The sequence below is a fragment of the Prunus persica genome, chromosome G6 (assembly GCF_000346465.2).
Source record: "Prunus persica cultivar Lovell chromosome G6, Prunus_persica_NCBIv2, whole genome shotgun sequence".
Taxonomy (NCBI): Eukaryota; Viridiplantae; Streptophyta; class Magnoliopsida; order Rosales; family Rosaceae; genus Prunus; species Prunus persica.
In genome coordinates this window covers 26,280,258-26,292,544 of record NC_034014.1, presented here as the reverse complement: position 1 = coordinate 26,292,544, position 12,287 = coordinate 26,280,258, and the positions used below count along the sequence as shown (strand labels likewise).

The window sequence follows — 12,287 nt, the reverse complement described above, 5'->3', positions numbered from 1 at the left end:
CTTGTAAGGCGTGGTTGTTGCAAACCAGCCATCACCATCCTCAACTAATTAGGTTTGAAAATTAATTAAGCAGGATTAGTTGCATGTTTAAAACAGTATTTTAGGGAGTAAATTATAAGCTCCCCTGAATCCGAATGCCCAGAAAGTATGCATGTATAATCTCGTTCTTATTATGTAACAATTGTCAGAACCATTTTTCTTTTTAAATTTGTATATTGCGTGCAAAATAATACACCATGCAAATTTTAATTTGGAACGCGTCATCCACGCAGTGAGAAAAATTGATTTTTCTGTACCAGAAAAAGATTAAATATTCTTTGGTGTGAAGACATCGATGAGTCGGGCATCTTGGGTGGGAGGGTGACGGATATGGACAGTGTAGGGAGGCTTCATATCGAGGAAAAGATGGACAAATTATTTATTGTTCTTAGAGTCATACATGATTTTCAAACTAATTTCAATGTCATTGTTGGAAAAGAGTAAAGTCATACGATAAGTTTGACATTTAGCCATGGAGTTTGGTACTTTAACAATCTAAGCTAACAGCAGTCAAAATCTCATTAAAGGGTTGGGAAAATCCCACAGAAAAATTGGATGGCGAAAAAGAAAGAAAATAACCCTTGAAGAAAGAAAAATCAAAGACACCAAAATACAAGCAACAATTGGAAGAAAAAAACACATTCACACAGAATTATTGGATTCTTAGAAGGAAGTGATCAAATATTCTGTCAAAAACGGTCCCATGTTCGTTTTTTTGGTCAAAAATGGTCCCATGTTTTGTCCAACCCCCCACCTGCCCTGGTTTCCCTTAGACTAGGACACCATGAATGAGTTGAGCAGATTTTTCCCGCCCATTAGGCAACGGTAGAGATGTTGTCGTTGTTGGTTTACGTGAATCTGAAATCTGAAGCTTAACATAGGGACTGCAAATCTCAAATAGATGTAGCAGATAGTAAGGGTTAATTGTTTTATTAGTCTCTGAATTTAGACTCGATTTACATTTGAGTCCCTCAATTTTCAAAATGGTTCCCGTGGTCTTTTAACTTTACTTTCATTAGGACAAATGATCCTGCCGTCAATTTTGTTAACTTTTTTTGTTAAATGCAGGGACAAAATGATATTTTTATATTAAAACAAAAAAAATGAATAAAAAAATTATATCTTTAAAATAACAATAAAAGAAAATCAAATAAAAAACAAACCAAATTTTTTTTTTTGGGAGTAGAAATCGGGATAGAGAATTTAATTTTAATTTTATAGTTTTTTTAATTTTTTATTCATATTTTAATCAATTTTGATTAAAAAAAAACCATTTTGCTCCTGTATTTAACAGAAAAGTAAACAAAATTGACGGCATGACCATTTTTTCTAACGAAATTGAAGTTAAAAGACTATGGGAACCATTTTTGAAATTCAGGGACTCAAATTCAAATCGGGTTTAAGTTTAAGGACTAATAAAACGATTAATCCGTTTCAATTTTGTTTTATGAAATTTCATAAAAAATAAGGAGTCTTTATGTCGCGTTACAGAGGACCTTGCCCCAGATAGTAATGCTCTTGTTGCTTATTTGTTTTTCTTTTTTCACGGCTTTCGAGTCGAGACGGTTTAATCCCATCCGTTGAAACTTCACAAGAAGGCAAATTGAAAGAAACAAGATAATCATTTTGTTTTGAACAGGCTCAGATTATTTGAGTACAAACTCAAAGAAACAAGCTAACATTTTGTTTCGACTAGGCATAAGTTGAACAAGCCCAGCTCGTTGATCTGAAAAGACGATAAAGGATGATGATCTGCTGTGAGTCTGTGAGAAGTCCATTACTTAAAAAATACAAGATAATAGAAGGTCATTTTGCTTTACCACACTGCAATACCAAACGCAGCGGGGACGGTCTGTCCACAAGTAGTTAGTAATGATTTGCTGATATTTGAATTTATGTAATGTTTTCTACATGCCACAAAAAATAAAATATGAAAGATACATGATATTCCAAGACTAACTAGAGCACAATTAAATTAACTATGAAACCAGAAAGCACACTTCGGATTTCTTTGATCTCAAAATACCTTAGGCAAAACATGGAGTCCAGTTGCATTGTTCCTCATAATCATTTCAACGTCTCCACCTTTATTTTATGTTAACATGTCTTCGATGAATGCCAATTCTTTCCTCCAGCTCAGGGAATATCTTGAGAAGGATGTTATACATAGCTTTGTAATACCATTTACTCCATCTCTTGCACAACACAAGTGAGCCAATGGCAACTCCAAAGCCAATTGTAAAACCAATCTCAACACTGATAATACCCCAATTAATCACAAGATGATGTCCACAATTTCGAGGGCTTCCATTCACTGTTGGTGGTGGTGATACTGATTTGTTGTCGACCGTCAAAGGAGGCCCCGATAATCTTTTGTTACCTGTAAAGGAGGCTTTTGGAAATGTTGAAAACTGAGTACTGATTGGGATCCTGCCCACCAGTTGATTGTTTGAGAGGTTCAAGAATGAAAGGAAAGTCAGCTTTGCCAACTGTGGTGGAATTTGCCCGCTCAGCTTGTTATTTGACAGGTCCAAGGACTCAACATCTTGTAAGTCACCCATAGATGAGGGGATTTCACCTGTTAGAGCATTACTAGACAAGTTGAGAACATAGAGTGATATGAGATCTCCCATTTCCTTAGGTATTGATCCAGTGAATTTGTTGCAAGAGAGGTCAATCGAGGTGAAGACAGTTAGAATCTTGACTAGCTGCATCTCTAGCCCTTTGTTAATAACTGTAACTGTATCTTGATAATAAACCTCTTCTACTTCAAGGACCTGAAATCGAAGGTGATTATGCTCTGACATGACATCATCGTCGTCACCCATCATTGCCTTCCAGGTTCTCAAGCATTTTCCTCGTATTTCACCACTAAAATTGTTGAGTGCTATGTCAACAATTTGAAGCACTGACCAGTTTCCATGGGGCTTGGGGCATCCAAAGCGTCCATAAAATTTGTTGGATCGCAAAACAAGAACAAGGTGGAAATGTTCTTCAACAGGCAAGGAAACGTATCTGCTATTTGATTGTTTCCAAGGTTCAAAACCTCTAACATTGTGCCAGAAACAGTGCCAGAAAGATTGTTTCTTCTCAAATTCAGTACCGCAAGAGTCCCACTTATTGCAGTCAAGCACTTGGGAATCAAGCCACTGAGAGAATTATTTGAAACATCAAGAACCTGAAGATTTGACGCATTGCATATAGATTCTGGAATGATTCCTTGAAATTTATTGTTTAAAAGAGAGAAGAATATAGTATTAGAAAGGAAATCACCAATGTCAGTCCGTATGCTAGAGTTAAAGTTATTTATTGAATAATCTATATAAACTGAAAATTGTGAAAGAAGTGGGATTTGTCCCTTAAGCTGGTTGGAATGAAGGTCAAGGACAGACAAACTAGAAGTAACATTGAGGAGAGGACCTTCTAGAGTTTCCAGAGAGTTGCAAGAAAGATTTAGTTGAGAAAGATTATTGAGCCTCCAAATCCAGTTGGGTATCTCTCCACAAATCTGGTTTTGTGAAAGGTCCAAATTGCTTAAGTGGGATTGGTCTCTTAAGAAATCTGGGAATCTTCTCAACCTGACAGATGCCAATTTCAATGTGGTAATTTGAGGAAAGGAAGTGACACAGGAATTGGGGGTGTTGTAATTAATCGACAAACTATTGTACGAAAGATCAAGACTCGAAAGATTTTTCAGTTGTGGAAGAAGCTCAAGAGGAAAGGAGCCGCTGAAGTTGTTTGAAGAAAGTGAAAGAATCTTAAGCCCTTTGAGATTAAAGATAGACATTGGTATAGGCCCTTCCAACGTATTGTTACTCAAATCAAGGGTGTCCAGTACAGATGTAGTAGCAAATTCAAGTAACTGACCAGAGAATTCATTGTCAGAAAGTTGTAGTTTCTGCAGCAGGGGAAGAGAAAATAGAGATGGTGGGATAGTCCCATCAAGTAGATTGAATCTCAAGTCGAGATTCACTAGATTAGTATGGTTTTCCCAGTGAGAGGAATTAATCTGACCTGTCAGAAGATTGAATGAAAGATTTATTAGGGTCAGATTCTTGGCCATACTGAAGAATGGAATAGAACCATTGAACTTGTTCCATGAGAGGTCCACAGAAACCAATTGTGTAAGGTTTTCCATTGAGCTTGGGGTTGATCCAGTGAAATTGCAACTTGAAACATCTATTCTGGACAACATTTTGAGGTCGCCCATAGAGCTTGGAAAAAACCCCGTAAAATTTGCCCCACTTAGAACCAAGGAACGAAGTGATCCATTCTTCGGAAATTCTGGTAAAGAACCTTGAAGCTGTTGATTACCCGACAAGTCAATAGTCTGCAGTGTAGGTACTTGGAAGATCTTCTTTGGGAATGTACCATCTAACCCAGAATTACTGAGGTGCAACGAAGTCAAATTTGTGAAATTTGAGAAGAATTCTGGAACTTGAGCAGACAAATTATTGTTCTCTAAACGGATAACTGAGAGGGAGTGAAGCTTCTGTAATGAAATATCAATAGGGCCTGAAAGATTACAAGTGGACAAGCTCAACACCTTCAACTTTGGCAGTGAAGACGATATCACTTCGCACCACTCAGTTCCCTGATCTGATATGCTCACACCATCAAGATGAAGTTCAATAAGCTCAGAAAGGTTGCCAAGGAGCACATTCAAATTTGGATTCTCAAGTTTCAGTGGACCGGGAAAGTAAAAGGTAGATAAATCAAGAGTTACCAACCTTGCCAGGTGTGAAATCTCAATTGGAATCTGCCCCACAAAGCCAGCATTTGACAGGTTCAGATAACTCAAACCGGTCAGCCTGTCGAACTTGGATGGAATCTGAGTGTTGAAGTTATTGTAAGCCAAATTCAGGTTCTCGATGTACTGCAGATCAAAAAGAGCACTTGAATTATCAACTCCTCCTGAAATTGACTCGCTGCTTAAGTCGAGATGAGAAACACATCCATCTTTGCAAGACACACCTTCCCAAGAGCAGTAATCTGAGCCATTTTTCCACTGCTTAAGTTTGTTAGATTTTGCAGAGTCAAATTGGAGGCTGTTCTTCAATTGAAGCAACAAAGATTGCTGATCGTCGCTGGGACATTGACTAGAGACCACAAATACATGGACGCTGAGTGAAACATAGTGAATAAGGATTAAGAAAAGCCATGAAAACAGAGGAATTCTCATTGGAAGCTCTTGCTGGCTGTGATATGTGACAGCAATTGTGTTGAAGCACAGAATAGGCTAGGATATTAGTTTGCAAATGTGGCTTCAGCAGTCGTGGAAATAGAGACGCTGAGGAATAGTGATGGATATGGTGGCTTTAGATTAAACTAGCAGGAAAGCCCGCGCGATGCTGCGGGCTTTGAAATTGCGTAGACAAAGTTAGACTGTTTATATATATAATGAGATTTAATTTATAATATTATAAAGGAGTGTAAGTTGGAAAAAAGCATGTAATAACATATTTTACAGGCTACTTGTTATGTTAAAGTACTACACTTATTTTTATATACATTGAGATGTTTATAGTAGGAAGTAGGCATCAAAATAGCAAAATTTGGATAGTTTTGTACATCATGCTATTTAATTGGGCGAGCTTTGTTTTGCACTTTCTTCATGATTTTTTTTCTCTTTGATGGAGGTCTTGACCCTGTTATAAAAAAAAGTGAGAAAATAGTAAATGTTAATATTGATGAATGGGGAAAATTGAGTTAGGACAATAATCATAAACATTTAATTATGTATAAACAGGAATAATATAATTTATCAATTTAATAAGAAAGTTATAAATAGTTTTCCAATCTAGAAAATACAAAGTTACAAAATTAAGAGAACTAATGAGCAAGCTGTAGATGGTTTTCTAATTGAAGTAATACAAAGTAAACATATTTTAAATTTTGTGTTTATCTAAAGGAAAAGTTGAAGAGAGGCAAAATAAATATGGTTGAATAATTTGAAGAGAAATTCGAAAAAAGGGTGTAAATATAATGTTTAGGTTTTTAATTCTCTTATGTATTAGGAATATATGACTTTTTTGCTGTTATTTAGAGCAAAAATTATTTAAGGGTTTGACATTTCTGTTAAAAAACGGGCAGAACCTACCTTAAAAAATGGACATTTTCCCAAAAAATTTACCTGTAAATATGACAATTTAATAGTATTTCCAAACATTCAGCATGCAAAAATTTGATTTATTGTTAATCCAATAGTGGTTAAATGGTTTTTTGACCTATATAATAAGTAGAGAGAATCTTATAATATATTAAAACAAAGCATCAATCAGAACATGATAGAAGGTATGAATAATCGAATATTATGGATGTAAAATGTATTTAAATGAGATGAGTGAATCAGAGAATACAAACTCTATTTTTGGGGTAGAGAACATCTCAACTACCCAATTGCCAAAACACTCAAAGGGTTTACCAACATGTTCAAATATTGCAATCATCTAAACCTATCATTACAACAACAAATTAACACCAACCAATTGTCAATTGATGCCATTAGCTAATTCCTATGCTCTATTCACAAAACTTAAAACAATTTATTGAAATTTCAGCAAAGAAACTCACCCCTTACTTAACAGAACTGAAAGCACCAACCAAACCGCTCTATCCAAAGCAACGAAAGACCACCTGCAAAATATCAAAAGAAAACATGGTTTTAAAAAAAAAAAAAGAAGAAAAAGGAAGATAAGTCGGAGAAGAAATTAGCTTGAGTATTTCATGCATGCACAATCTTTTCATTAAACCAAAAAATTAGCTTGAGCAAAATCTGTACGGAAAGAAACCACAGGGAAAATGTATGTAATTGAGTTCCTTACCTCTCCACAACATTAAATATAAATCTTTGCTTGTCAAAGAATAGAAACACTGAAGAAGATGTATCCTGCGTAACCATTCCAGTCCCTAGCAACTGCAAAGAGTAGAAGCATGGCCAAATTATTAGCCCATGAAAAAGAAACAAACAATAGAACCAAACTCTGCATTATGAAATTAGGATATACAAACTTTCTTAGTTTTCAATAAGTCTCCATTCAATGCAAAAATCAGCAAAAATCAGCTTGGTAAATCAAACCCACAAACAAAAAAATTACGAATTTTAACTTTTCTGAATTCTTTCTCGTCATCAGTAATGTCCACAAACAGAATTCCAATTTAGAAGTCAGATTTTCAAATCCCACATATTTCGTAAACCAGTCTTCTTCAAGTCAACTATGTTAAAACATTGCAATCAGTTCCTAGAATCACACTCCCAAATTTTCTTTCCCCTACCAAAACAAAAATTATCAAATTCAAGTCCCGTGTCACATAAACCAGTATAAGAACGAATTTGAATTGAAACCCTGTAGTAAAAGAACAAACATATCTTTAAACAGAGCTACCCAAATAGCAGCATATCCTGCTTACCAAAACAGAGCTATCCTAAACCCTGTAACAAAAGAACCAGCATTTCCAAATACCGATTTTCAGGGTTTACCAACTAATTTTTAATAACCAAACAGAAAACCTTACCAAAAGCAATCATATAGTATTTAAATAACTAAATTGTTTAACCTGATTTCATCAAAATAATAACACAATCAAATCAATTTCAGTATTTGGATAAATTTTTTTTTTTAATGAATTAGCACATCATTCACACATAATTCGTGGAATCTGATTAACCAATTTGTGCATTTGCTTAAATTGGATTGAAGTTTTCTTGTCGATCAACAATCACTCATTTACCAACATAGATGCCAAGAAATTGTCTTCTTGTTGATCAACCTCATGTATTAAAAATCAATTCCTTGTTTGAAGCCCAAAAGTTTTTAATTTAAAATAAAATATGACAAAAGTCTCAAAACAATCCAAATCTAAAGCAAAATCATCAACCAGTTCAATCAAAGGCAACAATTAAAGGCTGAGATAGCTAGAATACCTCAGTTTTAATGATTCAAAACGAAAAACATAGAAAATAAACTCTGCAAGCAACAAAATCCCAAAAAGACGATGACTAAACAAATTATACTAATATAATCAGTAACAATTTTCCATTTTTTCCTGTAAAGTAAAAAATGGAGAATTTCAAAAACTCATCACAAAGTCCTCATTCACAATCTCGATCCTTAATTAATCAGAAAAATGTACTAATATGGTATGAAAGTTAAAAAATGAAGAAGAAAAAAAACCCAGGAATCCAATAAAAGTAGCAAATCAATTGAAGTATTATAAAGTGATTCTTTAGTTCTAACCTTTGTAAGCATATTATTGGATTAAAAGAGTTTTCATGTTTTGTTGTCTCAGTAATTAAGAGAGAAAGTGGTTTTTCAGTTCTAAGTATTGTTATTACTCTACCTATCATCACAACAACAAATTAACAACCCAGTACAGTAGCAAAATCATTACAAATTGTCGAAATTGGCATGCTTACTTTCCCACAACAACTATATTAACTACAACAGATCACCACAGCAGTAGAATCAATTTGAGCAAGGAATCAAAGGATTCAACAACATGCTCAGAAACCCATGAGCAAGCCATTAATTCGTTAAACATTACTACATTAGACACTGACAAATAATCAAAATGGGTACAAAATTTATTAATTAGAAAAAATAAAGTATAAACGGGAGAGAGGAACAAACCTCATTAATGGCAAGCACTTACCACAATATTAAGTCTAATGCAAAATTCACCGATGAAGATTTGGGATCACAAAGGCTGAGCTGAACGATTATGCCCAGAGCTTCATTCCGTAAATCTTGGGGAGCTCATAAAATCCCGTAGGAAGCTTCCTCCAAACAACCTGGTACTGGTGGAAACTACAACACAAAAAGACACCTTAATTGCAGCTCAAACATGTAAATGCAATTTCATATCTATTCATAAACTTCTAAATCTTAAACCAAATGGACCTGATAGTATCGGCCCACTGAATCACACTGTTTTTTTTTTCAAATCACAAAAAAAAAAAAAGATCCTATACTCATCCTGTCATACTCTAATTTGACAGTTTCGTATAATATAAAACTTCTAAAAAGAATTTGCAATGTTAGCAAAGCCAGCAGATGATTTTATTCTACAGAACATAAATAAATAATTGATACAAAAGCAATGTCTTTGCATTTAGTATTTGATTCTGTTATACCCAGGTATGTTTTGCATTTAGTATTTTCATCCAACCAATGTCTTTTTTTCTCTCTTTAATCAATCTAAATGGTCTGTAACTACAATTTTATTCTACATAACATAAATAAAGAAGTGATACAAAAGCATTCTAGATCTGTCCGCTGCTAGAAACAATAAAGATGTACACCAAAGCAAATAGCATATGCTAGAAACAATGGAAATGCATTATATATTTGAACAAAGCAACTGACCCTAAGGAGGTTTTTCTAGACAATCTAGACTCCCCTAGGTTACTGCTCAGGGATTTACAAAACATTCACAATGTTGGTCAATGTTGAGACTTTGCAAGTCATTAACGAACAGAATTGGACCTTCTCAAATTATTTAAACCATAAGGCGAGCCAGTTTTACTGTCTGATAGGCTAAAGCCTTTACTCTAAAAACAGTCCCAAATGACCTCAACCATGTTGTGTGCTGTTGTTATACCCAGGTATGTTTTGCATTTAGTATTTTCATCAAACCAATGTCTTTTTTTCTCTCTTTAATCAATCTAAATGGTCTGTGACTACAATTTTATTCTACAGAACATAAATAAAGAATTGATACAAAAGCATTCTAGATCTGTCCGCTGCTAGAAACAATAAAGATGTATACCAAAGCAAATAGCATATGCTAGAAACAATGGAAATGCATTATATATTTGAACAAAGCAACTGACCCTAAGGAGGTTTTTCTAGACAATCTAGACTCTCCTAGGTTACTGCTCAGGGATTTACAAAACATTCACAATGTTGGTCAATGCTGAGACTTTGCAAGTCATTAACGAACAAAATTGGACCTTCTCAAATTATTTAAACCATAAGGCGAGCCAGTTTTACTGTCTGATAGGCTAAAGCCTTTACTCTGACAACGGTCCCAAATGACCTCAACCATGTTGTGTGCTGTTCTTATACCCAGGTATGTTTTGCATTTAGTATTTTCATCAAACCAATGTCTTTTTTTCTCTCTTTAATCAATCTAAATGGTCTGTGACTACAATTTTATTTTAAAGAGATAAAAATCATCCATCTCATACATAACCTAAGTCAATTTATAAATAAAACTTTCCCTCTGTCAGATTAGTTTCCTTTTGTTTATCTTAAATTACACTATCTGTTTGTTCTTGAAGAAAAACCCTTTTAAACAATTAACTTGTCCACTATAAACCTAAAGAAAATTAAACCCATTTTCACATGGTGCCGTTAGCTAATTCCTATGCTCTATTAACAGAAAGATCAAATTCATGCAAGCAAATTCAACACTTTGCTAAAGCAAAACAGCAATTAACCAACATTAAGAAAAGAAAAGGAAAACAAATCCCAACTGAAAAAGAGCCAGCTAAAAAAACATCTTCCATTCTTATCTCCCAACAATTCCAACTGAATCTAAAATATGGTTCTGGTTGTATTAACAACTCCAGCCACATAATAAAGGTAAAACCTGAAAATCAAAATAACCAAATAAATGAACCCAATCATCCCTAATTTCTATTCTGTCAAAACCTAATTAAGCTTCACTTCTTTTTTGCTTGTATTTTTTCATCAATTTCATCACCAATAGCAGATAAAAAAAGGGAATTTTTTCAATTAAAAAAAAAAACAAAACATGTTCAGTCTTTGCTTTCCAATATTTTATCCAAACACCTAGAATCAAAGGAATCAAAGGAATCAAATAAATGAACCGAAATTCCTAAAAAATAACTAAATAAACCATTAGAAATTACCCAAGAACCTGAAATCAAAATAACCAAAAAAATGAACACAACTCTACAAAGCATGAAAAATCTCCCAGCCAACAATCAAATTCATGAAATAAAGACCAAAAGATCTGTTAAAAAGTTGATGAGATGCATACCTGAAGACAAACGATGCAAATATTGGCAAGCAGGAAAGATGGAAGCCTGAGTCGAAGGATGCAGAAAAAATGAAATCTCCCGATTCCACAGCTGCGGCTGGATTTGCAGCTCACCTCCCAAACAAAAATCGACGGCCTCCAACGCATGTCCAGCAACGAACACTGTTCTCCCATGGCTACCCCCCAACCAGCTGGTTGGAAACAAACTGAAGCCAGGGCTTTGTCTCTGCGAACCAAACCCTCTCAACGAAGGAGGAGGGGCAAAAACGGGAACAAAAGAAGCTGTTTAGTCAAGGGCATTTTCGTCAATTTACTGTGCAGCAGGGAAAAAAAAAACCAAAACAGCAGAAAAATTAGGGGCATTTCCGTCATTACACTGTGCTTAGCTACAGTGTTTAGTTGCATTGGGTTTTAGTATATATATAATTTGTGGAAAATGTCTCCACAACATTTGTGGTTTGCTTGAATTGTTGACTTTGAAGATGAAAATTTTGACTATTGACTATTGAATAAGTCGATGGATTTCTGGGTTGGAAGATGAAAATATTGATAAAGCTGAAGATATAGAGTTCATGAAAATATTGATAAAGTTTGAATTGTGAAATTGCATGGTCAGGCCTCGGGATGAATTTGAGCCATTTATAACAAAGAAAACCAGCCGTGAACTTGGCAAGTACGTGTATAGTTTTACATGTAGTTTTGGATCATATTGTTACGTAACCTCTGTTAAAATGAATGGATGTTCAAATATTATTCTTCTTCTTGGAATGCAATTAGAAAATAAGGACCGTGTTAGTAAAAGTTCTGTTTCTTAAACAAAACAATTTGGGTCATTCATAACAAATAATAAAAGTAAAATTTAAGTCCCATTTGTAACCTGGGCTTTTGATATGCTTAAATCCCAATTATTGAAACTTACACAAGAAAAAAAATAAATTTCATAATCCCTTCAACGTCTCCCCCTTTGATTTATGTGGAAAACTGAGTACTGGTTGGGATCCTGCCTACCAGTTGATTGTTTGAGAGGTTCAAGAATGAAAGGAAAGTCAGCTTTGCCAACTGTGGTGGAATTTGCCCACTCAGTTTGTTCTGTGACAGGTCCAAGGACTCGAGTACCCTCATGTTACCAAATGGAGGATGGGATTTCCCCTGTCAAGGCATTTCCGGACAAGTTAAGGACATATAGTGATTTGAATTCTCCAATTTCCTTTGTTCCACTGAAAATTTTGCATGAGAAGTCA

The 12,287-nt window shown here is 34.6% G+C and overlaps 2 protein-coding genes and 1 long non-coding RNA gene across 4 annotated transcripts; all 3 read right to left on the bottom strand.

The window, feature by feature from the left end:
- Window positions 1,903-2,867, bottom strand: LOC109949747 (receptor like protein 30-like). Its single transcript, XM_020565888.1, has one exon. The coding sequence runs from the start codon at window positions 2,865-2,867 to the stop codon at window positions 2,127-2,129; it is 741 nt and encodes a 246-aa protein (XP_020421477.1). The 3' UTR covers window positions 1,903-2,126.
- LOC18774579 (leucine-rich repeat receptor protein kinase MSP1) lies at window positions 2,927-5,221 on the bottom strand. Its single transcript, XM_020565887.1, has one exon. The coding sequence runs from the start codon at window positions 5,219-5,221 to the stop codon at window positions 2,927-2,929; it is 2,295 nt and encodes a 764-aa protein (XP_020421476.1).
- On the bottom strand, window positions 5,411-11,304 carry LOC109950021. 2 transcript variants are annotated; one of them, XR_002272362.1, is made up of 6 exons: window positions 11,047-11,304; window positions 8,692-8,846; window positions 6,864-6,955; window positions 6,613-6,675; window positions 6,403-6,494; window positions 5,411-5,687 (listed from the first exon to the last, which is right to left on the bottom strand). It is a non-coding gene; the product is annotated as an uncharacterized LOC109950021 (long non-coding RNA). The 2 variants fall into 2 exon arrangements; XR_002272361.1 differs by lacking the exon at window positions 6,403-6,494 and having other exon boundaries at window positions 11,047-11,303.